This window comes from Cornus florida, unplaced genomic scaffold (genome assembly GCF_030987335.1).
Source record: "Cornus florida cultivar Cherokee Brave unplaced genomic scaffold, ASM3098733v1 CherokeeBrave_3.0.0_Hap2_Chr06, whole genome shotgun sequence".
In the NCBI taxonomy this organism is placed as follows: Eukaryota; Viridiplantae; Streptophyta; class Magnoliopsida; order Cornales; family Cornaceae; genus Cornus; species Cornus florida.
The window spans coordinates 73,411,012-73,438,613 of NW_026775576.1; the positions used below are offsets into that span (position 1 = coordinate 73,411,012).

Here is a 27,602-nt window from a genome sequence, read left to right on the forward strand (position 1 = left end):
AATTATGACTCGACTAAGACTTGTTTTGTTACCGAAATATGGCAATTACAAAAATATATCTCACATAACCCACTATTTATTTTTCAGGTCCCCGACAATACCAACTTTAGAGTTGTTCGTGCATAAAAGAGATTACCGTTTCACTATTCCATATCATCGATGTAAGATATTATTTCAGATATTTTGTTATTACTCAGACTTAGTAGTTATTTATTTTTTCAATAGACGTTGTTTCTATTATGGAATTTTATTAGGTGTCCTTGATATATGGATTCCCGAGTTGTACTTTGGAGATTTATAATCTATTCGATTTATTTAGAGTAGTGGTATCAGAGTATTTATTAATTATTAATTATTAATTATTTATTTTCCCTTTTAGCTTGATTATATAATTTATTATATTTTTTTTTGTATTCTGTATTCGTTTATTACATGATTGTTTTAATATCCCGGTGTTTGGGCGTGGGCCTGGCCAATCCGCACTCAAAAATTCGAAAATATCACAAATACTTATCGGATTCGGATTGAACCAAACCTGATTCGGTCCATATCAGACGTCTACTTGGTGGCTTCCTCTGTCTCAAATTAGTCATTTATTTAGTGAAGAAATGACCAAGCATTCCCCTAAAACTGTTGGCCCAATACCACTCAAATTGTTCATTTAGTAGAGAAATTATTACATTTTTAGCAGGTCATTCACTCTATGGATGTTCCACATGGAAAAGTCACGCGTTTTTGTAAGTCAAGTCATCGTTAATGTGGTCTTCCAGGATGCATTTTAATTTCGTAACTTTTTCTCTTTTTAATTGCACAAAAATTAATCTTAGATCACCGAATTTAGATCCAGTTAAAGAATACAAATTCTTGAACGGAGAAACCCCAATATAACCATGGGGTATTACATAATTTTAGACTTCTTAGATGGATTTACAAGAGACCCACGAGATTGTCCAAACAGTTTTTAAACAAATATGGCTAATATGTTTAGACGTAAAATAATTTTCAATGTAAAATATTTTCTATGAAATTCATTTTACATAAATTTGTTTTTATTAAATTATTTTCTGATGTTTTGTTAGAATTAAAAATAAATAATATATAATAAAATTTTGTTACAAAGGGTGTTGTTTGGTACGGGTGTAAAATTGGGCACACGTATTCCCCAAAGACAAGCCACCGCCATATGGACCCTAATTTCCACATGAGCAAAGGGATAGAAATGAACAAAGGGTTCAAATCTTCTTGTTGGGAGACTTTGACATGACTTTGACAGCTTTCGATAATGGAAATATGCGAAGACTTAGAATGAAGGCAAGGCAAGGCCACATATTACTTATCAGAATTGGTTAGGGAGAGAGACAACTACACTAAAATACATGCTTGCATATTAATACCACACTTGGCCTTCCTCCTCTGATTCACCTCGACGTGTATCACCTTTTCATGATGGAGAAAACTTGCTCCCTTCTTGTTTCTGTTACATTTATGTTGTTGGTGCACAACTACTATTACTCTCTCATGGCTTGCTTGGCTGTGAGTACTAGGAGGACTGCAACCAATATCATCACTGATCAATCGGCTCTTCTTGCCCTGAAATCCCATATCACTTACGACCCTCACAACATGTTGGCCAAAAACTGGACCAACTCAACCTCCCCTTGCAACTGGATTGGTGTCCGTTGCAGCACTCGCCACCACAGAGTCACTGCCTTAAATCTTTTTGACATGGGCCTAAGAGGCACCATCCCTCCGCACATAGGAAACCTCTCCTTTCTTACCTTATTATACATCAGAAAAAACAGTTTTCATGGTGATATCCCTAAAGAGATTGGTCATTTGCGTAGACTAGAAGCCATCAGCTTCTACTCCAACGACTTTGCAGGAAACCTTCCTAAAGAAATCAGCAAGCTTGCTAATCTGAAGCTTTTGGACATGCAGTCAAACTGGTTCTCTGGCTCCATACCCGCCTCCATCTTCAATATATCCTCACTGGAAAGAATTTGGTTCACCAATAATAACTTGTCGGGTAATCTTCCAATGGATATATGCTACCATCTTCCAAAACTCTATGAGCTTCTTCTGTCCAATAACCAGTTCGATGGCCAAATTCCTTTCACTTTATATGAATGTTCAGAACTTCAATCCTTGTCATTGTCATATAATAAATTCAGTGGAATGATTCCATCACAGATTGGGAACTCAACCATCCTAAAAGAGTTATATCTTGGCGGAAACAACTTCAAAGGTATGCTAGATTATGCTTTTGTTCTCCCTTACTATATCCATGTGTGTTTGCATACATAGAAGGATTAATCTTATACAGTGATTCTGAAAGTTCTGCAAACCAGGAAAGTTTGGAAAATAGTGCTATATTAATGTTGTATTAAAATTAGTTAGAGGAATAAAAGTATGAGGATATATTCAAATACTTTAAAATCATATAAATAAATAATTTGTCAGCAAATTTTTTTTCTTTAATCTAAAAAAATATTTACTTTTCTAATCACTGCCGGGATAATTATTTTTAATAAATTATTTGTGACACAGTTACAGAACTAGGTAGATTAATTCAGAACTTATGTTCTGATTCAGTTTTTTTTTTTAACTTCTTCTTTCTAAATGGGATTATTTTAAATAAATAAGAAACTCAGTAGAGTACACGGGAGTGAGGGCATACCCTTACTTACGAGTCACGAATCAAAATTGGAAATGAATAAAACCATTACCAAAACACAACCAGCACAAACACCATCCAAAATAGAAAACTACACAGCAAGAGCAGCATTAGGAAGATAAAGCAAGGAGGAGATTGTGCAACTACATGCCCATAATAGTCACGCACTGAAACACAGCCCCATGTGTAACAGCAGCTTAAGATCTCTGAAAGCCATGATGTAAAGCTGAGTTTCTCTTAATCCAAATTGACCAAATTCGACTGTGGGAAATCAGCATTTCAGGAACTTAGTCTTCACAGTTGAACCTCTTATTTGAGCCAAGAACCAGTCTACCAAATAAGTCTAAGACAAGAATACTGGATAGGAATAATTCAATAGACCAAAAACAGAACACCGGATGGATTTAACACAGGAACAATGGTCAAAAAGATTATCAATAGAGTCCAAGCTCCCATAGCAACAATGACACAAAGCAGCGACCACCATTCCCTTCTTCTGCAGGTTAACAAATGAGGGGATAGCATTCTGAACCCATTCTGAACCACCAGAGCCGAAGTGAAAGAATCTCTAGGGCTGCAACCTTTCCAAACTATACCATGCCATTTCAATTTCGTACCCTTCTCTCTAGAAAACTCCCACAGAGATTTAAAGTTGATATCCCCATGATTCCATTTAATTACGTCTCTACCATCAAATATTGTAATAGAGTGAATGTAGTTCTCGATAGCAGATGGGGCCTGTTCAGGTAAAAGCCAATGCTCATTCAGAATGATAAAAGGAAATGGTTGCTTGTCTGTCAAATGGTCTGTAGGCTCTACTACGTGCTTGAATGTGGCTCAAATTTCTTCTCGTGATGCTGTTTTGGAAGAGTTGGACTGGTCCAACTTCTGCAGACTGGTCCAATGTGCCTCTAGATGATGATTGCATTATGAAAAAGTTGGACTAGTTCAATTTTCCATGTACTGGTCCAACGTGTGAGGTATATTTTTGTAATTGGCATATTTCGGTAACAAAACAAATATTAGTCGAGTTGTAATTCCAGTTACCATATCAAACTTGACATCAACCGCGGAATTTGAAGGTTGTTCAAAAGAGGAAAGTACTATTGATCATCAAAAAGGAAAAAACAACACATTAGGACTTCGTTTCCCACTTAGGACACAAATACCTATATGGTATATTTTTCAGAAGTTCCAAAAATAGAAAATCCAAGTTCAAATTGGATTCTGTCAAGTGAGAACTGGTACCTGAGTTTGGGAACCAGTTCCAGGAGCTAAGATTCGAAGAACTTCATTCTATCCTTTGGAAACCGGTGCTAAGATTGGGAACCGGTTCTAGGAGTCCTAATTGCAAAAGGTTTTCAGTTTTCTTATTCTATTTAATTCCTTTTTGATCCAACTTTCCTTCAAAGTCCTATGCACGAAATTTCCTTTATTTTCAGAAGGAATAGGACTTTGCAAACCTATATATAAACCATGTCATACACATAGGTTTATTCACGGCTTTTGATCTACAAATTCATTATTCTTAAAAGCCTTAGGAAGATTATGTTTGCAAAAAATTAGACTTGATTTTTCTGTCATTTTTCTAGAACACATACACATAAACACATAGAAAGTTTAGAGTTGTGGTATTCAAATCCTGATCGTGATCATATAGTTGCATCTACATCGTTCAGACGAAAACAGATCTACTTCTACATCGAATTTAGACGATTGAAGAACAGAAGTAAAAGCAATCACACTTTGAAATGGTTGGAGCACTCAATGAGTGTTGTCTAATCTACCTGCTACTCTTCTACAAATATCAAGCATAAGCTTGAGGTTAAGTGTTGTTGGACGGGGAGTCACAAAGACAAAGGATTGTCAGTAGTTGGTGTTTGGTAGAACGATAGGGTGTGAGTCAAAATCAAAGTTTAGTGTACTTTATTTCGAACATAGTGGATCGGTTTACTTTGAGGTTTTCTCATACAAACAGTTGACATATTTTATCAACTGGGGTTTCTTTGCTAAAATCCTGGTGTCATCTCTAACTTTACTCTGCTTTATTTTATATTACATGATATTGATTTATTAATTGCTAAAATATAAAAAAAGTTAGTAAAAACAAAGATTTGTTTTAAAATAATCAAAACTTTATAAGTATTTTCCATTGCGTACGACTCACACAACGTGCCTGATATGTGCGCGAAGGAATTTCCTATTCCGTTTTGGAAGTTAACTTGTGGAAAGAGACTGGAGATTTAGGGAGGAATTTGTGGCATATAGGCTGTTATTTTAGAGTAATGATTGATATGGTAATTCTTGTAGGCAAGTTGAGGAATTTTTGTCCAACAACGAATTGGGTTTGAAGACTATAAATAAAGATGGGTGGGAAAGATTATGGTTGAGAGAGGAAAGATGTAAGGGGTTTAAGGTTAGTGTTGTAAGGAAAGAAGATGAGAGAATATGAAATTCCCGAGTGTAGAGATGGTAAGTGATAGAATGGGATTTTGACATCTGGTTTTATATTCTGTTAGTGAAATCCCTCTCTATATGGACGTAGCCCTAGAGTTGGGTGAATCATGTAAAATATTGTATTGTGCGTGGATATGTATGATTGTTATTTCCATATATGCTTGTTGATTGATGTGATGATGATACTTCCGCTGTGTGTGATGAAGGGGGATTTAATTATCTATGATAGCCCACCATGGAGTGGGTTAGAGTAAGTTAATATCCATAACATTTGGTATCAGAGATAATGGTAGGTCAAAGCATATGGTTGGTCCTGAAGATCAGAGGCTCATAGCAGAAGGTTGGTATGAAGTTTGTCAGAACAATCGTGATTGCTATAGAGATTTAATTATAGTAGATGATGACACAAGTACATCATGGTGTGAAGATGTAATACCCCTGATTTTGTAAGGGTTATAATTGGAATTTTAATATTTATTTTATTGTTTTCATTATTTATTTTAATTATTTTTGGTATTTATGTGGCTAGGTGCTTAATTGTTTTATTTTTTTGTTTCCATTTGATTTAAATTTAAATTTTGTATTTGAAGTTGTCTTATTGGATTAATTATTCTATTTAGTTTGATTGTGTTTTTTTTTTTCTGTGATTGCGTTAGGTTCGGTTTAAATGTTGTGTGATTTTATTTATGGAGTTAAAGGAGCTAATTAGGTTTAAATTATAAATGAATTAAAGTTTGGTACATCTCACGCCGACTAGAATTAAGTTTTCCATCGTGGATTAGGATTCGGGTTTAGGGTTTCTTGAGGCTTATATATATATATAATGCTATGGTCTTCAAAGGGTGGAAACCTTATGCACGTACAATATAATGGAGAGAGAACAGAGAGGGAACAGAGAGAGATGGTGAGGAAAACAGAGGAGGAGACGAGGGTTTTGGCCAAGAATTAAGGCTGAACCAAGGAGAGGAGGAAGGGATGCTGCTCATGGGTTAAACCTAGGGCAACAATGGAGTGGATGATAGTCAGGAGGTCACCGGAAAGTCTGGACAGAGGACGGCAAACTAAAGTTACAGAGGCAAGTTCTATTCTGTCTCTCTCCCTTTGGCTTGTATTCTGTGCATTCATAACTGTTCTCTAGGATGTTAAACGGATCATGCATGCTTAGTATATGATAAATTAATTATCTATAGGGGTTGAAATTAAACTGAAATCATTTTATTTTTAAGTTTGGTTTCACTATTAAATCTGTACGCATGCTAAATCGGTAGCACGTTTAATCTCTGTATTTGTTTGCAACCATTGAATATAAAATAGGGGAGTGCTACTGGGGTTATATAAAACTCATGGGGTCAGTTTTATCCTATTTAATGATGTGTTGCAATTTAATCTGTTTCAGTTTGTGCTTATTGAGTTTCAGTGTTAGTCTTTAAGCATATTCTATTTGGTAAGTGTTCTAAGATTTTTCAATGATGCCCACTAGTGTAACTAATGTTTAAGATGTTACTGGATACTCTTAGAACCCTTAGAATCAGTTTTATAAATCAACTGAATGGTAGAAATATGCCAGAGATGAAGCAGAGGGTCGGTGCCGGAGCAAAAAGGGGAACGGAGCTTTCAAATGAGGTGAGAGCCGGCTCCAGGAAGTTGGGAGCCGGCTCCCCCTTCATTGAGCCGGCTCCAAGAGTATAGGAGCCGGCTCCAAAGTGTTTTGGAGGCTGCTCAACTTGTCTAGAGCCGGCTCCACTTTTCTTTTACGTTCTGTGGTTAGTTGTAAGGCACTGTTTGATATTTTTGGCACTGTTTGTGTTCAAATTAGACTTTCTGAACTGTGTTGAGTTAGGGAAAGGTTTTTAAAAATTAATTCATGAAGTTTTTAAGCCTTAGGGTGTATTAATTTAACTATATGCTAATGTTTTAAACCGTAGGAAAATCTAAGGCTAGTCACAGGCAGTTTACGGATTTAGCGGATCGAAAGGATTTAACTGTGCAAACCGTGTCTAAAAATTAAAAAAAAAAAAAGAGTTGGAACATGGATTCCAAACATTATACCATGCTATCTTTAATAAATTAAGGTCTTAGTACTCATGAATTTAACCGTAAAAAAGTATATAACAGTACAGGCGGTTAACGGATGGAATGAGCTTAATTGCTTAAGTAAACTTTAGCAATTTAACGAAATATTATTATAATTATAAATCTTAATTTTTGGTGGCATGCTAGGACCATCTAATTAACAAGTTTGATCTATGTATAGTTTGGACATTATTGGTTAAGATATTAAATTCTTTTCTGCAATACATGGATGTAAGATTTGAATTACAATTGCTGTAATATTAAGCATTACAATGCAATTATTTGGGTTAGGATTTGGATTTAAATTGCTGAACCAGTACTTAGGCTTTATAAATCTAATTCAATGCTTGGCGTGGATTTAATTGCTGAATTATTATATGTTCTGTCAATTACATGGATATGGAGGATTGTATGAACCGGTATGGGACGATGTCATACTAGGTTTGGACAGCACCAGTTGCTAAAGTCCTACCTATACTGGAATAAGGGTTCGGATGATTAAAACAGAATCCACCCTAAATACTTAAGTCTGTGCAGTTGAATAAGCTGAACGACTTACTGAATTTCTTATGGGTAAATGTGAATGGATTTTAAATATATCATTATGTTACCGTGACAAGAGCATTAGTCTTAAAGTCAACGGTTAGGGTGCATGTATCACCTAGAATGGATAGGGGTTTAATTAAAACAATAAATCCTAATTTTATGTCGTGTCATGGCAACGAATCAGTTGAGCGGCACTACATTGGTTTGGATGGGAATTTATATATATAAATTATGGTACCGCGATTTGAGCTTGAGTCTCATTGCCAACGGTTAGGGTGCGTATATGCAGTAGGATGCGTAGCTAGCTATGTTGGTTGAGGTATACCCTGTTAGGCTTAGGTAGTCATGCCCACTCAGGTGCGTATTGCATGTTACCTTCTATTCAGGTTGAGACCCTCAGCATAGTTGGTGAGAGTCCTGTAGTGTGGATATATTTTTATCTATTACGGACTATATAGATATGTTTGAGACGTCAAGGATGTATCTGCGTATCGGGTCTCTGTTTGGATTGTAGTTAGGATAGAACTTGTTCGTGGGCCTAACCCACTATTATTTTTCAGGTAACGGACGGTTCCAGGTCTTAAAACTTGTTCGTGCCGAGCAGAGATGACTTCTCATTCTACCGACGATGTAAGGGGTTCTTCATGGTTTAGCAGTGGACTTCTTTTTAGTTGTTCGCTTTCCAGTATTGGCTTTTGATTAGGGGTCCATCAGATAGATTCCCGAGTTGTATTATAATTGGAGAAGTTGGATGTAACAGACTAGTTCTTATTTATAAGATTTATTCTGAAGTTTTCAATAAAGGATTTGCATTTAGTTTCTTTCCAGCGAATTTTATTTACTCATGTTTATCTTAATTATATTCTGTGTTCGATTATTGCTAATTTGTTTGATATCCTCGGGTAGTCGGGCGTGGGCCTGGCCAACCCGCATCCGGAAATCCGGGGGTATCACAGAAGATACAAGCCCATGAGGAACAAGTTCTAGGATAAGCCAAAGTATAGGTATTGGTTTTCAAGATAGGGCGATTATGGTATGAAGAGTGTGAAGAGGAGGTTTGGTTGCTTTGAGCTAGAAAAACAACTGGTTTGAATGAATGAAATTATTATTGGTGGTTGTCATACGTGAGCAATTATGCACCAATTGGATGGAAGGAAGGAAGATGAAGGAAGAAAATTTTTTGTTCGAGGTGGAGTGATCTTCAATCGAGGTAGAGATACGAAAGAGCATGTGAAGAAGAAATTTTGAGCCAAGGTTGTAACGACCCAAACCGGGGGTTCGGATCACTAACCAGGTCCTTAACCAAACCCGAGGACATACTAGGGGTAAAATGATCTTTTTATAATATAAAAGGATAATCCATCCTTAAACTAGTCAAATGAGGTTTAAAACAACTATTCTAGTCATTCCATGATGCTTGGTGAGGTTCTGATACTATTCCAATAACACAACCATAACTCTCAACATGAATGGAATTTAAGAATGATGTTGGTCTCATTGGAAAGATAACTCAAAATCCTTGAAAATTGACTCAAGAATGACCTATTTGGGTTCGGAACGAAGAAGTTATGATCGTTCGAAGTCTAGTGATCAAAGCTATCAAACTATCAAAGCAAAAATGACACACTGAGGACTTGAACCGGTTCAAGAATCCTAAACTGGTTCAAGATGGGTAGTAAGCCCATATGTTAACCAAATGCACCCCTTAAACTGGTTCAATGGGGTTGAACCGGTTCAAGATGGCCAGAACCTTAAAATCAGCCCAGAAAGCTTGAAAATGTACACTTGTGCCTATAGGTACCCCTTTGGTCCCTTGGTGACCTTACTCAAAGACCAAACCTATCCCAAATCTTTCATTTGATGATGAAATTAACACGGCTAGGTATTAATACATTCAAATAAAACCTTACATAGGTTTGATATATCATTAAAATTTAAACAAGTCCGTCGTACATCAAATATATGGCCTTAAGGCCTTAAATGGATATTAAAAACATAATAAGACCACCAAATACAAAAGAATGGTCTCAAGACCATTTCCAATCATGTGGAAGATACGAAATGATCCCTAATATTATTTACAACAAAAGGTTTGAAATACACATTAAGCACGAAAAAGTCCAAGTCCGTCAACCTGACTAAACTGGTGGTCGATCGTCATCCACCACATCTTTTCCATGACCTGAAAAATGTTAATAATAAAGGGATGAGCATAAAGCTCAGTAGGAGGTTCTTATAACCCCGTGAATCCATAAAATGAATAGGATACGAGAGAACGGGATCATATATCGGGTAAATAAGCAAAGCAACGATAATATCAACAGATACATACACATACGTAAGTCGTCCAATCACCAAGTGTACAATGTATATCAATGAGATGACATGCCATGTAATGTCGCTCCCCATTCCCAGAACAAATCCGTTTCATACACCTGACCCATAGCACCTCTATGGCGTCACGAGGAGAGGGTTGGCCAGCAATCCCAGACCACACGGCACCTCCATGGCGTCGTCTGGGACTAGGTAGCTCAACCTCCCTCTAGATTACATTAACACCATGGACCACTAGGCGCCTCCTAGGCGTCCAGTTTTCTCAACACTTTTCAAAACATCTTTTCTCTAGATTACATTAACACCACGGACCACTAGGCGCCTCTTAGGTGTTTGGTTTTCTCAACACTTTTCAAAACATCTTCCCAAAAATCATTTCATTTGCTTTCAAAATATTTTTCCCTTTTTCCTTTCCCAATGGATGCATGAATGCCTCATGCTTCTAATCATAAATTCAACAATAGAATTTCACACATGCTTTGCAATTTAAATCTCTAAAATAGGTAATTCATGCTTCCCTTCAACATTGTTTCATCACACCAAGCATACAAGGCATAAAATCCATTTCACATAAGCATGTTATTACACAATTCCATACAATGCATCTATATCTCATTTACATACTTTTGGGAAGATTAAATTAATAAACTCTCAATTAACAATTTTAACAACATAGTACTTGACATTCAAGCATTCAAATACATATAATCAAAATCAATAACCAATACAAGTAATTTCTATCATTTTCAACACATTACACACCTTGTCATGCTCATTATATAAAGAATGTCCATAACCACAACAATACTCATAATTTAGTAAACAATTTAACAACTTTTATAAGAAAACTCACAAAAGTCAGAAAATTGTGGATTAGAAACCCGTACCTCAAAGGAGCAAGGCAAACAAGCCCTAAGCTTCCCAAAATTTCGAAATCCTTCAAAACCCTAGCAATATAAGCTTCAATTTGAAGCTCATACCAAGCTCTCTAACTTCCCTCCTTCCTCAACTTCAAAATTAATCTAACTCAAACTTTTCTCAAATCAAGATCAAAGGGTGGAAGACATTTAGTGAATATAGATAAATATAGAGAGAGAAGAGAATGGTTAGAGGGAGAGAGCATAGTGCCGAAAATGAAGGAGGAGGAAAGGTGATGGTGTGATAAAAATCTCAACTTTTGGTCATTGACTTGCCATGTGTCAATTTTTGGTTGATTTCTAATTTTTTGCAAAGTTACAATCTTGTCCTTCTTCAAACCATACATTGTCTCCTTTGTCCCATAAATATCTACCTCTAATATATATATATATAGATGTATACATATATGTGAGAAAAGTCCATTATGCCCCTTTCTTAAAATGACAAAACTTGGAGAAATTGCCGAACCCAAAAATCGTCCTGACCTCAAAAAAATTTAAAAATGACACCACCACCTCTAAATGACAAAAACGCACTTCGGCGCCCGCATGTCATGCAAAACGAGGTACTTAAATTAAATAAATTCAAAAAATTTGAAAAACTCATAAAAATGAAAAAATAAAAAAATGAGAAACTTCACAATCTACCCTCCTTAAAAGATTTCATCTTTGAAATCTACCCTCCTTAAAGAAGGAGGTCCACAGCCACACACCTTCCCGAGAAACACCTCACCAAATCGCAGAGCCAAGAACTCAACAACCTTGTTGCCTTTGACACCCGATGCCAATAGGCAAACACACACTGTTGTCAAAAAAAAAAAAAAAACCAATGCTCACCACCCTATAAGGGTACTCATCACTCACAACATCATACATAAAACCCGCTAAATTCTACACTCAATTTAAAACCAATACCGGTCCCCTCTACACCGCTACACAAGGCTTCGGAGTCGAAAGATGAATGGTCAAAAGACCCCTGAACATGACAACATCCTATCTCAACTCATCCTTCAAAGGACACACTAGACCCCAAATGAGGAACCCCGTCCATCATACAATTAAACTCAAACTCAAATCTACACTTCCCAGTTAGACCAACACTTGCCATCCAACAGATGGCTTTACCACTACATAATCATACAACGACCACCAACCACACCAACTGGCAATTATTATACTGATCAACCTAACAAATATACAATCATAAGTCATCAAACCAATAAAGTATGATATCCTATGTCCAGGACTCAAATCCTCAAAACAAGATCTTTAATAATCAAGCGGATTGGACACTTGGTTCCACCTAACACACCTCGTCACCTGATACAACTTCCTGAATCCACACCATCACACTGACACAACTCCCAATACCATATTCCCACTATTTATGACAACTCGATACAAACACTGACCTTTAACCCGACATCGTGTTAAAGAGGGATTAATTCAGGAGAAATGGTTGGCCAGGCCATTCTCATCCTCAATCCGACCTCGACACAGACATCGTTCTTGTCCTCAGGTCTAAACCTCAAACACAGTCCCACACAGTCCACAAAACAATCATAAGATCCACTCACTATCCACCCATCGCTATACATAACCTCAACAACTATACAATCACATACCAGCACTAAGAATCTCAATCATTCCTCAATAAGACAACTCGTAACAAGGTAAAAACAACACAGCACCAAACGTCGCAATCCTCAACCAACACGAGAGATCTCTAATTTCCTCATAACATCCATACCAGGCAAACAACTCCATGTCATCATTCGGTTCAATTCTTACCTCTTCAAAACACACAATATGACCGTCTCATACCTGAAACCTCAAAACCAAAATCAATCATTCTTATTATTCCTCAATAGAATCGCGCATTCACTTTCTCTAATCACAAAATTTTAAGACAACATCGATATTTATCCTCACTACACTGCTGAAATCAAACGCCTATAGTAACATCCGAGTACATGACACGCATCCTATCAGTTAATCATCCTCGAACTCCCGGTTCACGACATATCCCCTAGTTATCCCTATTCAGCAACTCATGCCTCACATTCTACTGGTCAAAACCAATCTCAAAACAAACACTACAAAAACCAAAGACTCCACCTCCCTCTGTGGGAGTGAGTCGACCCCTTCAATCAAGGCCTTAATTGATGAACTCCAACAGTGCAACAAACCGCTTACAAATCCGTCCGCCCACGGAAGCCTACAACTCCTAGATGGAGAACAAGTCTCACAACAAACGATGTCCTTGCCAGGACTAAAACAAATGAAAAGGATAATGAACCCTTACAAGAGACTAACAACTCGCACCTGAATGCACCCGACACCCTATCACACGCTACTCACCCATCGTCCAACCATGGACACCCAATTTCACCTGAGATGATCCAAACTCCTTACACACCAGGAGAAGAACCAACCGAAAATACACAGGGGACTACGACCTCGATTCCTGGTGACCTCGCCACAACGGATCGTCACACACTATCAACACAAAAACCTCGCATACGATATACCGCGATACCCTTGTTAACCAAAACCAATCAGGTAAAAGCACCAACGCTCACAGCACACTAACACTAGAAACAGTCACAGCCCTTCGTACACCGCGTCCCGTTTAACCTAGAATCAGTCACTCCCAAATGACAACCTCTAAACCATAAAAAGACACTTTACCACAATTCAATCTCTTCCTCCCTAGACGATATTGCCTCGATCCCTGTGTACACAAAATTCGTGACCTCAGCCACAACAACCCACTGATTCGTCAAAAAAAAAAGGTGCCTAATCGGCTACATTGTCCTCACTAACTCTAATGACTAAACCGTCCACAATCGCCTCAACTAGTTCATAATCCCATCACCTATCTGACAACACACAACAAACTACTCGTAAACTCTAATCCGCCCTTGGATCATATATTAAACCATTCTGCTCATCAGTACTAAACACCACACCATAACATCTCTACTGCCACTCATTCCAATAATAGTTTAAACCTATCATCCCACCGGACCATCAAACCACCACTAAGGGATTTTTCATTACACATCCTTAAGATAATACCACCATAACAAAAAAATCAGCATTACTTTCGATACTCCCCCACAATGACCACTATTTACCACTAGAAAAGAACATCCATACGGTAATGCCATGCCGACAAATCCTCAAAACAAAAATTAAACACCAAAAATCCAAAATGCTCAACACCCAACTTTCTCCTTAAAACCATCAACGATGTAATCAATCACTAACGCTTAACCGGTTACTCAAACCACTCATTCTAAGGCAATCAACATGCCTAAACAATAAAACTTCATGCCCTAGATTCAACATCATTACTTCATATCATTCCCATTCCTCATAACACCATTGGCCATGACAAAAGTCAAATAGGGCTACTAATTAAACCTACAAGATCAACCTCATCCCAATCATTTCAAATCAATAATCTATCACTTGAATCCTCAAACACCCAGCACAATCACCTAATACTCTAAACATACCCGGAATACAACTCCAGCCCATAACTTCTAATTTCCAAAACACAACCCATTTGGTACACTATACCTATCATCTATCCCTCCATCCGTAAACAACTAAACATACTATTGACCATACATTGTCTACCTTATCGTGCAATCCTACACTACACAGCTACAATTGATCACAACATACCACCTCAAGACTTTCTCAATAACCTAAAAACCCGCTCATCAACCGAGCCATGCAATTAACTCACCAAGAGTAAATTACCCGCGACGCACTCCTACAGTTTCCCAGAACGGGAATCACCTCTCAACTAACCATAATCAACACACCTCCCTAGACTGTACCAGAACACCCGTAATTCACATCTACAACCAATAGACACCATTCGTGATTCAAACAACCTCTGTCACACCTACCACGACCGGTTCAAAAAAAACCTCCGTACCAAACCATGACCCAAGTCACAAGCACTAATCCCCTAAGGTCATACCTTTCTCCCACAAAACCCTTACTCGCACACCTGACCCCACGATTATAAGAACCTATATACCGATGCATGAAACTCACATACAACACAGCCACCGTGCCATGAAATACAAACCCATTCTAAAGTTGTGGTTTAAGCACTGCACAAATACAACAAGAAAAATCAAAATGATTACACACCAAATAGCTCAATCCACGAACTAAAAGACCAAGTAATCCGTTCGATAAGAACTGGTACCCAAACAACCCTAGAGTAACCGAGCTCCACGCCTACTCAGGTCAAAACTCACACAACCATTCTATGTTTGACCGCATAAACACATAAGAAAATAAATATATACACAAGACATACTTATATATATACACACTAACCGAAGCAAAACCCTTGACACAACCGTGTCCTATCACATAAGTTTAAACAATGAATCCATTAAATTATTATGTGAATTAAATATCCCGTTCATTCTCATCATCACCTCATCATTATCTCATATAATACACACTTGCACAACCCATGCTCAACTGTTTGTCGCATTACTATGCACCACTTATATGTCATAACCCATACTTATAGCTCGCCATCTTATCACGTATAACATGCTTTCAATCATTATTACATAAACATTCTAGCCATGTAACACATATGTTAACATTTAAGCACATAAGCATGTCAACACTTAGCAAGGAAGCATGTCTCTTAAAACCGTAAACACAAAAGCAATAAAGCAAATAATCAGTCATACATGCTTTTCAACAATTAAGCACCTTAACATATAAGCATATAAACATGCAATTCAAATTCTCATACAATCCTAGGTAGACCTCTACCCGTCGTCCTAATAGTTTTCGAACCATCGCTCTGATACCAATTTTGTAACGACCCAAACCAGGGGTCCGGATCGCTAACCTGGTCCTTAACCTAACCTAACGACATACTAGGGGTAAAATGGTCTTTTTACAATATGAAAGGATAATTCATCCTTAAACTAGTCGAATGAGGTTTAAAACAACTATTCTAGTCATTCTATGATGCTCAGTGAGGTTCTACGGTCAACGGATATGAATTCCCAAAAGTGCCCTTACCAGTTCAAGTAAATTTCGACACTATTCCACTAAAACAACCATAACTCTCAACATGAATAGAATTTGAGGATGAGGTTAGTCTCATTGGAAAGCTAACTCAAAATACTTGAAAATGGACTTAAGAATGACCCTATTTGGATTCGGAACGAAGAAGTTATGACCGTCCGAAGTATGGTGATCAAAGCTGTCAAACTGTCAAGGCAAAAATGAAACACTAGAGGACTTGAACTGGTTCAAGATGGCTAGTAAGCCCATATGTGAACTAAATGCACCCCTTGAATAGGTTCAAGATGGCTAGAACCTTAAAATCAGCCTAGAAAGCTTGAAAATGTACATTTGTGCCTATAGGCACCCCTTTGTCCCTTGGTGACCTTACTCAAAGCCCAAACCTATCCCAAATCTTTAATTTGATGATGAAATTAACATAGCTAGGTAGTAATACATTCAAATAAAACCTTACATAGGTCTGATATATCATTAAAATTTAACAAGTCCGTCATACATCAAATATATGGCCTTAAGGTCTCACATGGATATTAAAAACATAATGAGACCACCAAATACAAAAGAATGGTCTCAAGACCATTTCCAACCATGTGGAAGATACAAAATGATCCCTAATATTATTTACAACAAAAGGGTTGAAATACACATTAAGCACGAAAGAGTCCAGGTCCGTCAAACCGACTAAACTGGTGGTAGATCGTTGTCCGCCACATCTTTTTCGTGACCTAAAAAATGTTAATAATAAAGGGGTGAGCATAAAACTCAGTAGCAGGTGTCTAAGACACATTTCTTAAAACCCCGTGAATCCATAAAATGAATAGGATACGAGAGAAAAGGATCATATCTCGAGGAAACAAGTAAAGCAACGATAATATTAACAAATACATACGCAAGTCATCCAATCACCAAGTGTATAATGTATGTCAATGAAATGTCATGCCATGCAATGTCGCTCCCCATTCCCAAAACAAATCCATTTTATATTACCAAATCATAATGCAACCCGACCCATAGCACCTCTATAGCGTCACGAGGAGAGGGTTGGCTAGCAATCCCTGACCACATGGCACCATGGCGTCGTCTGGGCCTAGGTAGCTCAACCTCCCTCTAGATTACATTAACACCACAAACCACTAGGCGCCTCCTAGGCATCCGATTTTCTCAATATTTTTCAAAACATCTTTTCTCTATATTACATTAACACCACGGACCACTAGGTGTCTTCTAGGCGTCCGGTTTTCTCAACACTTTTCAAAACATCTTCCCAAAAATCATTTCATTTGCTTTCGAAACATTTTTTCCTTTTTCCTTTCCCAATGGATGCATGCATGCCTCATACTTCTAATCATAAATTCAACCATAGAATTTCACACATGCTTTGCAATTTAAATCTCTAAAATAGGTAATTCATGCCTCCCTTCAACATTATTTCATCACACCAAGCATACAAGGCATAAAATCCATTTCACATAAGCATGCTTTTACACAATTCCATACAATTCATCTATATCTCATTTACATACTTTTGGGAAGATTAAATTAATAAACTCTCAATTAACAATTTTAACAACATAGTACTTGACATTCAAGCATTCAAATGCATATAATCAAAATCAATAAACAATACAAGTAATTTCTATCATTTTCAACACATTATACACCTTGTCATGCTCATTATATAAAGAATGTCCATAACCACAACAATACTCATAATTTAGTAAACAATTTAACAACTTTTATAAGAAAACTCACAAAAGTCAAAAAATTGTGGATTAGAAACCCGTACCTCAAAGGAGCAAGGCAAACAAGCCCTAAGCTTCCCAAAATTTCGAATCCTTCAAAACCCTAGCAATATAGGCCTCAATTTAAAGCTTATACCAAGCTCTCTAACTTCCCTCCTTTCTCTCCTTCAAAATCTAACTCAAACCATTCCAAAATCAAGATCAAAGGGTGGAAGATATTTAGTGAATATAGATAGATATAGAGAGAGAAGAGAATGGTTAGAGGGAGAGAGCATAGTGCCGAAAATGAAGGAGGAGGAAAGGTGATGGCGTGATAAAAATCTCTACTTTTGGTCATTGGCTTACCATGTGTCAATTTTTGGTTGATTTCTAATTTTGTGCAAAGTTACAATCTTACCCTTCTTCAAACCATACATTGTCTCCTTTGTCGCATAAATATCTACCTTTAATATATATAGATATAGATGTATACATATATGTGAAAAAAGTCCATTATGCCCCTTCCTTAAAATGACAAAACCGGGAGAAGTTCCCGAATCGAAAATCGTCCCGACCTCAAAAAAATTTAAAAATGACACCACCACCTCTAAATGACTTAAAATGATTAAAAATACATCTTTAGAACCCTCGGCTCGAGAAAATGACTAAAACACCCTTCAGCGCCCGCGTGACATGCAAAACGAGGTACTTAAATTAAATAAATTCAGAAAATTCGAAAAACTCACGAAAATGGAAAAATAGAAAAATGAGAAACTTTACAAAGGTGGAGATTGTTAGAATGTGGCTCAAATTCCTTGTTCCAATGTTGTTTAAGAAGAATTGGATCGTCCAACTTCCGCGGACCAGTCCAATGTGTTTGTAGATGAAGATTATATTTTGGAAAATTTGGACCATACCAATTTTCCATGGATCAGTCGACTAACATATTTGATATGTGTGAGAATGAGTTTTATGAGAAAACATGTTTTATTAGATAGCTCAGGAATGAGTTTAACTGAAGAGATCTCAACTAAGAATGTAGCAAGTCACAATCAATAACGCAATAAAACAAAATCTTGAGATACGACATAGAAAGGGATGAATAGGTTAATTCCCAATTCTGGCCTAATTTAAAATTCACACAATATTTTATTCAATATTACGCGAAAGTGAATATAACAATTCGATATATTGATTCTGATACCAATTGGTGAATTTTATAACCTCTTTATTCAATTATCAATTCTATATGTTTAACCCCAAACAAATAAAATCAGGCTTAAACAAATTAAATCTTTAGATATAGGTGGCCAAGGAAAGACAACCCTAAACAAACTAAACTTGATAAAATAAAAAATTAATATTCAACCCCTAAATAAATTTACCAATCAGAGTGGTTAATTATATCTGGTTAATTACGTAGACACTTAAACACATGTGCATATTGATTCAATCACGATTAACAACAAAGCATACGTCAATTACACATATCATATGAAGCAATTAACAAGTGCATAAAAATAAAAGAGTGTAGAAACTTGCACACTAGATATACGTGAAAAAATCTACCCTAAATGGTAGACAAAAAAATCACGACGCTTGGCTCAGCCAGGAAATTCACCATAAAGAAATAGAATACAACTATTCCAGTTGAACACTACCAACCTACCTCCAGACTCAACAAAACAACAAATCTTCAATGCCTGTTCACTACAATTGATTATTTCACGACTAGTTTCAATCCAATTTCTCTACTAGACGTACTGCAAAAGATATCTTTAGTTGTCCTCTAATCGATCTATCGAACAACTACATAATCCCATTGATCCACATCAATCCCACCATGTATTGTTTCTTCACCTTAGAATCATTTCGTCAACCAATCTATCCACCACTTTTGGATTTGGTTTTGATTTGGCCTGTAGCACTTTGTGACTTTGTGTTGACGTTGACCTTTCAGCTCGTATCACAACAATAATATTAACACAATGAAAACATCATAATCACCATATCTAATGCAAGATGATATACATGAATGATGCACGATTAAAATAACACAAAATAATAATATCAAGTGTAATGCCCTCAATTATCACAGATAATCTCTCACACAAATTCTCTTATGAATACACACAAGTAGAACTCTCACACACAACACGTATGGATTAATAAATAAATAAAGAATGTTTATTGCAATAAATTAAACACTTTAGGGCTATTGACACAAGAAGCACGACTTGGACACACAGTCTACATACATTTTCAAACCTTGTATATATATAGAACATTACTTGGTCCCCACTTCTATGATCTTGGTCTCCAAGTTGAGAACTTACTTTCTAAGTAAATAAAATAAAATAAAAAGACAAATCTAAAATAAATTAATTTAGGGTCTTTTATATAGAAAAATATTTTATATTTGACCTATAAAAACTGTTATGACAAACGTAGTGAACCAAGTAACAATTACGAAACATGACAGAAAAATAAACACACCACACAAAGAACACAAATATTTATACTTGGTTCGGCAAAACCTACATCCACAATAGAAATCCAGCGAAAGTCTTCACTTTGTGTAAACTCGGAGATTAATTTCAACCCCTCACTCTCAATTTTGTATGAATTTCAATGTCTCTCACACAACCCACTCCAAACCCTAATCATTTTTATATATTTGTGTAACGACCCGAACCCGAGGGTCCGAATCGCTAACCGGGTCCTTCCCTGAACCCGAGGTCAATTAAAAACGTTACCATCCTTTCCTATATCAATACATAATATACGTGTCATCCCAGTGTTTATAAATAATAATAATAATAAAATGAGATCATAGCTACAAAATGTGTCAAATAGTCCACTAACCCATCAAAACCTGTGGAGGAACGTCGTCCGCTATTTCCTTCCTGTGACTTAAAAAATGTTAAAATGATAGGGTGAGCTAAACGCTCAGTAGGAAGTGTCTAAGACACACCTCTTATGACCCCGTGAATCCACATAGAGCATAGAAAGCAAGAGAGCAGGATCATATCTCGGGAGTCAAGTAAAACCACTGCATCATCAACAAACATACATATCTCAACCAATTACCAAATGCACCACATATGCCAATGATGTGCCATGCCATGCCATGCAATATCACTTCCCGTTTCCGAAACCATACCATTTCAACTACCAAACCGTTAGTGTAATCCGACCCAGGCACCTCCAAGGCATCACGAAAGGGGGATTGGTTAACCATCCACGACCACAAGGCACCTCCAAGGCGTTGCATCCAGCTTGGTTAGCTCAACCACACTAGGGTCTCTCCCTAGTCCCCTCTTTAGACCACACTAACACCACGAACCACTAGGCGCCTCCTAGGCTTCCGGGTTTTTCACAAACATTTTTCAAAAAACTTTTCCCCAAAACAATTTCATTAGTTTTTTTTTAAAAAAATACTTTTCCCCTTTTTCTTTCCCAATGGATGCATGAATGCTTCATACTTCACAATTTACCATAATTTTCACATCATCAAACCTTAACAACATTCTATACTAAAGAATAAATTTCTCATGACTTTATAGCATGCTTTCAGTCAACAAAATTTCTACAATTACACATATTAAACAAAGATATAATCACAAAAGCATGCTTTCCATATCCAATCAACAAATCATACACACATATATTATTTATACATAACACACATAAAGATACACATCATATATCTAGCATCATAGCAATTTCTCAAGAAAAATTTATAATAAATCCCATACATTCCATCTACATCATGGTCATGATCACATTATTAAGGGAAATCCTAACATTTATTTTCATAATTTCAACATCACTTTTCTTAACAATTAAAAATCATGGGGAACCTAAGATGTCAATACTAAGCATGTATCATCACCACTAAGTATACAATCATAATCATTGGTTCAATTAACATATATAATACATCCATCACCTTAATTACCTACAACCACAACAACATAGGTAAAATTGCTAAAATCAAACATGCTTAGAATCAAATTAAAAGGGAAAACTCACAAAAGATCAAAGAAAATATGAATTAGAGCACCCTACCTCTTAATTGTAGAAAAGCCCCAAAATCCCCAAAGTGAGCCACAAATTCGAAATCTCTAAAGTGCACCAAAACTGAAATTGCTTACACCCACTTGAAGATCTCGCCAAGCTCTTCGATTTGCAGCAAACGGCACCAAAAAATTCCCAATGATGAAGGAGAAATCAAGACTTTAGTGTTAAAAAAAGGGGGGGAGGGGGGGGGTGGAGAGAGAAAACGTAACAGCAGAGAGAGAATATGGTTTGTAAAATGATCTCATTTTAATGAATAAAAATGCATGCGGGTCCCACGGCCTAATTATAATAATATTTAACGTTATTTCTTTTATATATATATATATATATATATATATATATATATATATATATATATATATATGTGTGTGTGTGTCATAAACATTACAATTGGGCTACAAGAGAATAATAATTGGTGAGCTTAGGCCAACACAAAACTCAACAAACGGGTTGACTGGTTGCGTTACCAAAATCGGGTCACTACATCACAAAAACATTATTAAACATCAAGCAAACTCAATTAGGAAAGAAAGTTCCGAGTTAAAAAATGTCCTGTCAACCTAAATGTGTAAGGTGTCAATCCATCAAAGCTTCATTAAGTTCGTTAGACTTTTCACAGCATAAATAAAACAACATTGCCCAATTGATATAACCTTACATTTAATTTACATATGTTGTGCATCAGAATGAATAACATCAACATCAAGCGCAACAGAATTCCACCCTACCCAAATCTTCCCACCATAATGAGAATCATAATTAGCTTTCCAATTCCAAGTATGATTAATCTTCTTAGCAACGGAAACATGATATGAACCGATGTAGTTAGAGATTAATTAATTTTATGGCTTCGAGAAAAGGTGAACAATAAGTGAAACAAAGTTACATTTTTAAACTTTAAAAGGCATATCTGAGTTCAAAATGATTCTGTATATATAAAGACAAGGATTTGTAAAGAGATTTGTAAAAGACCATGAAGCAGAGGAGTCACTTCCTAATTCCAAAATACAGCTTCTTAAAAATAGAAATATGTGCCACCACTTCTATTTCATTGCACTCTTTTAGTTTTAAATAAAGTGTACAGATTAGCTGCGCTTAAGTTTCACATGCTTGGTTGTAGATATCTGAATTAAATCTCAACCTTAGGTTGCTCTAATATATGTAACTCTATGGCCTCAACTTACATGCTGTATATGTTGTAAAGCAGCTTTGTTTAAATAGAAAGCCTAGAATATTTTCAAGCGGTTCAATTTTATTATTAATTTTTGGTAAATTGTTTTATTATTTATTACTATATACTTGGAAAAAAAGGTTTGTTAGTAATTTTGTATTACTTTATAGGTAAAATTCCACAACAGCTGGGAAATCTTCATAGATTGGAGACACTTACGATTGAGAGTGCTGGCCTCACTGGTACCATACCATCTTTTGTCTTTAACATTTCTTCTTTGAAATGGCTTTCTCTCCATAGCAATAACTTTACTGGTAGGCTGCCACGGGGTATGCACTGGCATCTTCCTATGCTTGAGATAGTTCATCTTGGCGGAAATGAACTGTATGGAAGCATTCCAAAAGAAATTGGAAACTCTACTTCACTGATGAATTTAAATCTACAGAAGAACAGTTTGACAGGTACCCTCTTAGTTGTCAAGCATACAACTTTCTTTTAAATAACTTCTATATATATATTTTTTTCTTTCTCAATGAATGGGAGCTTATTAGAGTATCTTCTCAAAAACTTTACCATGTAAGATCGCCAACACAGAGAAAGATGTATAACTTGCTAAAATGTGCATAAGAGAACTGGTAATCATTACAATCTGTAGATGCCAACAATTTACTTGTTTGTGTGTGTTATAATACATTTTAATTTGCAGGTGCAATACCACAAGAGATTGGAAACCTTTGTGATCTGGACTTCTTTGTTTTATATTCGAATAGCTTAAAAGGTCCGATTCCAGAAACAATCTTCAACTTGTCGAAACTACGAATCCTTGGATTGACAGAAAATCATCTTTCAGGCAAACTTCCATCAAGTATTAGGCTACCCAATATTGAAGAATTATCCCTTTTTGGAAATAACCTCAAGGGAATTATTCCTTACTCTATCTCAAATCTTTCAAAACTCACTGATTTAGATCTTTCCTATAATAATTTCAGTCATTCAATTCCAAATTCACTTGGTAACTTAGGACTCCTCGAATTTCTAAACCTAGCAGGAAACAATTTCATCAGGGGATCTTCAAACCTAGAATTGAGCTTTATCACTGCCTTGACAAATTGTAGACGTTTAAACACATTATGGATAAATGGAAATCCTCTGAATGGCATCCTTCCAGTATCCATTGGAAATTTCTCCACTTCGCTTCAAGATATTTGGGCAAGTAATTGTGAAATTAAGGGCAGCATTCCCAACCATATTGGTAACTTGAGCAATTTGGCTTTCTTACGTCTACAACGTAATGGCTTCACTGGATCTATTCCAATGATAGGGAAACAGTTGCAAAGACTTCAAGTTTTAGATCTTCAAATTAACAGGATACAAGGGCCCATTCCAAATGATCTTTGCCACTTACATAACTTGGGTTCATTAGCTCTAAGTGAGAATGAACTTTTTGGTCCAATTCCAAGTTGCTTAGGGAATGTTACATCTCTAAGAGAACTTTTTCTGGGTTCCAACAAATTAAACTCCACAGTACCCATAAATTTGTTCAGCCTAAAAGATATTTTGTATTTGGACTTGTCCTTAAATTCTTTAAGTGGCAATCTTCCCTCAGAGATTGGAGCTTTAAAGGTTGTAATAAAAATAGATCTATCAGTAAATAACTTTTCAGGTGATATCCCTAGCACAATAGGAGGTATGCAGAGCTTAATCAATTTTTCTTTGGCACATAATAGACTACAAGGACCTATTCCTGAGTCATTTGGAGACTTGATAAGCTTGCAATCCTTGGATCTATCTTACAACAATCTCTCAAGCACAATTCCAAATTCAATGGTGTCACTTTTGCATCTTCAGAATTTCAATGCATCTTTCAATAGGCTAAGAGGAGAAATCCCCACCGGAGGACCATTTGCGAACTTCACAAATCAATCATTCATGTCAAATGAAGCACTATGTGGTGCCCCGCAATTTCAAGTCCCACCATGTCGTTCAAGCTCTCTTCACAGTTCAAGGAAAAAAAGAGTGTTGCTAGTTTTTTACATTTTGTTGCCAATTGTTCTAATTGCTTTGACTTTCACGTTTGTATCAATAAGATGCCAAAAGAGAAATAGAACGTCAATTGAAACGGAGTTGTCACCCACTTTAGCACACGAGAGAATTTCATACCAAGAACTTCTACGTGCTACTAATGGTTTTAGTGACAGCAACTTGCTTGGAACAGGAAGTTTTGGTTCTGTTTATAGAGGGACAACTACAGATGGGACCATTCTAGCAATCAAGGTATTCAATTTGCAACTAGAAGCTGCATCCAAGAGTTTCGACACAGAATGTGAAATGTTGCGCAACATTCGTCACAGAAATCTCACCAAAGTTATCAGCAGTTGCTCCAACCTAGATTTCAGAGCCTTGGTACTCCAATACATGCCTAATGGGAGTCTTGAAAAGTGGTTGTATTCTCATAACTATTTCTTGAATATCATTCAGAGATTAGATATAATGATAGATGTGGCATGTGCATTGGGTTACCTCCACCATGGTTATTCAATACCATTGGTTCACTGTGATTTGAAGCCTAATAATGTCCTTCTAGATGAAGATATGGTCGCACATGTTAGTGACTTCGGAATTTCAAAGTTCTTGGATGAGGGGGAAAGTATTGCGCACACCAAGACTCTCGCTACTTTGGGATATATAGCACCAGGTAAAACTTTTAACTTCATTTTTCATTCAAATCTTACTTTAGGTTTTCTTTCTTTTTCTCTTGTAAGTATTTTAAGTTTTCCTTTTATCGTAACATAATTTTTAATTGGTGTTTTATTATCCTTCTACATGTGAATTCTTTTGATTAATTCTGACGTTGGACATAGAGTATGGATTGGAAGGACTAGTATCCACAAGATCCGATGTTTACAGTTACGGTATTATGTTAATGGAGACATTTACAAGGATTAAGCCCACTGATGATATGTTTGTTCGAGATTTAAGCTTGAAGCTATGGGTAAGTGAGTCACTACCTAATGCGATAATTCAAGTTATAGATCCCAACTTGCTCATACCAGAAGAAGGACAAATCAATGCAAAGGTGTTGTGTGTATCATCCATCATGGAAGTGGCTCTAAATTGCTGTGCAGAACAACCACAGGAGAGGATCAATATGGAAGAAGCCCTGGTAACACTAAAGAGGATCAAACATAAGTTTCTTGCAACTGGGAAAGGCGAGAAACATAAAGGTATCTATTTTATATTACTTATAATTGTGAATATAATTTAGTAAGGCTTTTTTGGAACTTTACCTCATCTTAACAGGGCATTTCTTTCCAAATATTTCTTTAATAAATTAATTTATATAATTAACTTCCAAACCATAGGAAGATGTTGTAATTTTATCTTAGTATGTGCCACTTGTATTAAGTTTCTAACTTCTATTTGTCCAAGAATGCATATATCAAGGATAATAAGTAAAACAAAACAAAAAATCAGACATAATGTGCTGATAGTGTAATTTTATTGCAACAGATTGCATTGCTTTGAAAGGTGAAAGTGTTGGTAGCTCTTCTCGTCCATGATATGAGAACTTCGTCGCAAAGGAAGTTTCCTCAAATTGAAATTAAGGTGGATTGCTTGTCACCTATAGAGACACATATATGTTGTTTATTTTTCATTTAAAAATAAAAAATAAAAATGGATATTTTGGTGTTGTCTTTCAGATTGTTTTTTTCTTTTCTTTTTTAAAATCTTTTCTATCTGGCAAGGGGGGATGGGGTGTGTTGAAACTGGCTCCCACACGACTTGGGAAGTGCTTCTACCAACTGGACTACCCAGCTCACCCCAATTGTCAATCAGATTGTCAGGTCATTCAATCGATCATCTTTGAGATCTAGTGATCATGTATTGTTTCGCAGTTTCTAGTATCATGTATGTTTTCATGTTTCATGGTACCTATACACAATATTTTTTTTATTATGACTTGCTCATCTTTTGTAACAACATCGTAAAATGAAATAAAATATGTGAAAATGGATTAAATAATGATTAATGCAGTGTTAAATCACATATCATGTTTGTAATAACCCTCGTAGTTTTAGGTTACCTCATAAATACACATTATTATAGCTCCTTGAGGTTTTATTGTGTGATTTAGTTCTTATTATAATTTAAAACCTTTGACTGAATTTCTAAAGGAAAACAAAATCTAGTGGCCTAAATTTTATAGAAAAATTTCATTTGTTGCCCACTTTACAACAAAAATGTTGCAATGCATCTCATTGGAAATGTGCCCAGTGGACAATCCCTCCTTTTGCACAAATCAGTGGATTTGAAATTATGGGCATTGGGCTTGAACGAAAACATGATAATTGATATTGGAATATTAAAAACAAAAGTTATGTGATTTTTGTTTATGAATATGGAAGTAATATATTTTTTTTACTTTTTTATTTTTTTTAAGGAGATTTAAATTCTCAACCTTATACTTTAGAAGATGGGAAAGTATTATTAGACTACAAACTATGGTGATTAGAATCACATTTAAAGTCCATGCATATAAT

At 36.1% G+C, this 27,602-nt stretch overlaps 1 protein-coding gene across 2 annotated transcripts; it reads left to right on the forward strand.

The window, feature by feature from the left end:
• Positions 1-1,334: 1,334 nt before the first annotated feature.
• Positions 1,335-26,756, forward strand: LOC132312048 (probable LRR receptor-like serine/threonine-protein kinase At3g47570). Of its 2 annotated transcripts, none has more exons than XM_059810266.1 (5): positions 1,335-2,245; positions 23,232-23,522; positions 23,768-25,756; positions 25,923-26,285; positions 26,572-26,756. In XM_059810266.1, exons 1-5 carry the CDS (start codon positions 1,444-1,446, stop codon positions 26,619-26,621), a joined length of 3,495 nt encoding a protein of 1,164 aa, XP_059666249.1. In that variant the 5' UTR covers positions 1,335-1,443; the 3' UTR covers positions 26,622-26,756. The 2 variants fall into 2 exon arrangements, with proteins under 2 accessions (XP_059666249.1, XP_059666250.1); XM_059810267.1 differs by having other exon boundaries at positions 25,277-25,756.
• Positions 26,757-27,602: the final 846 nt, after the last annotated feature.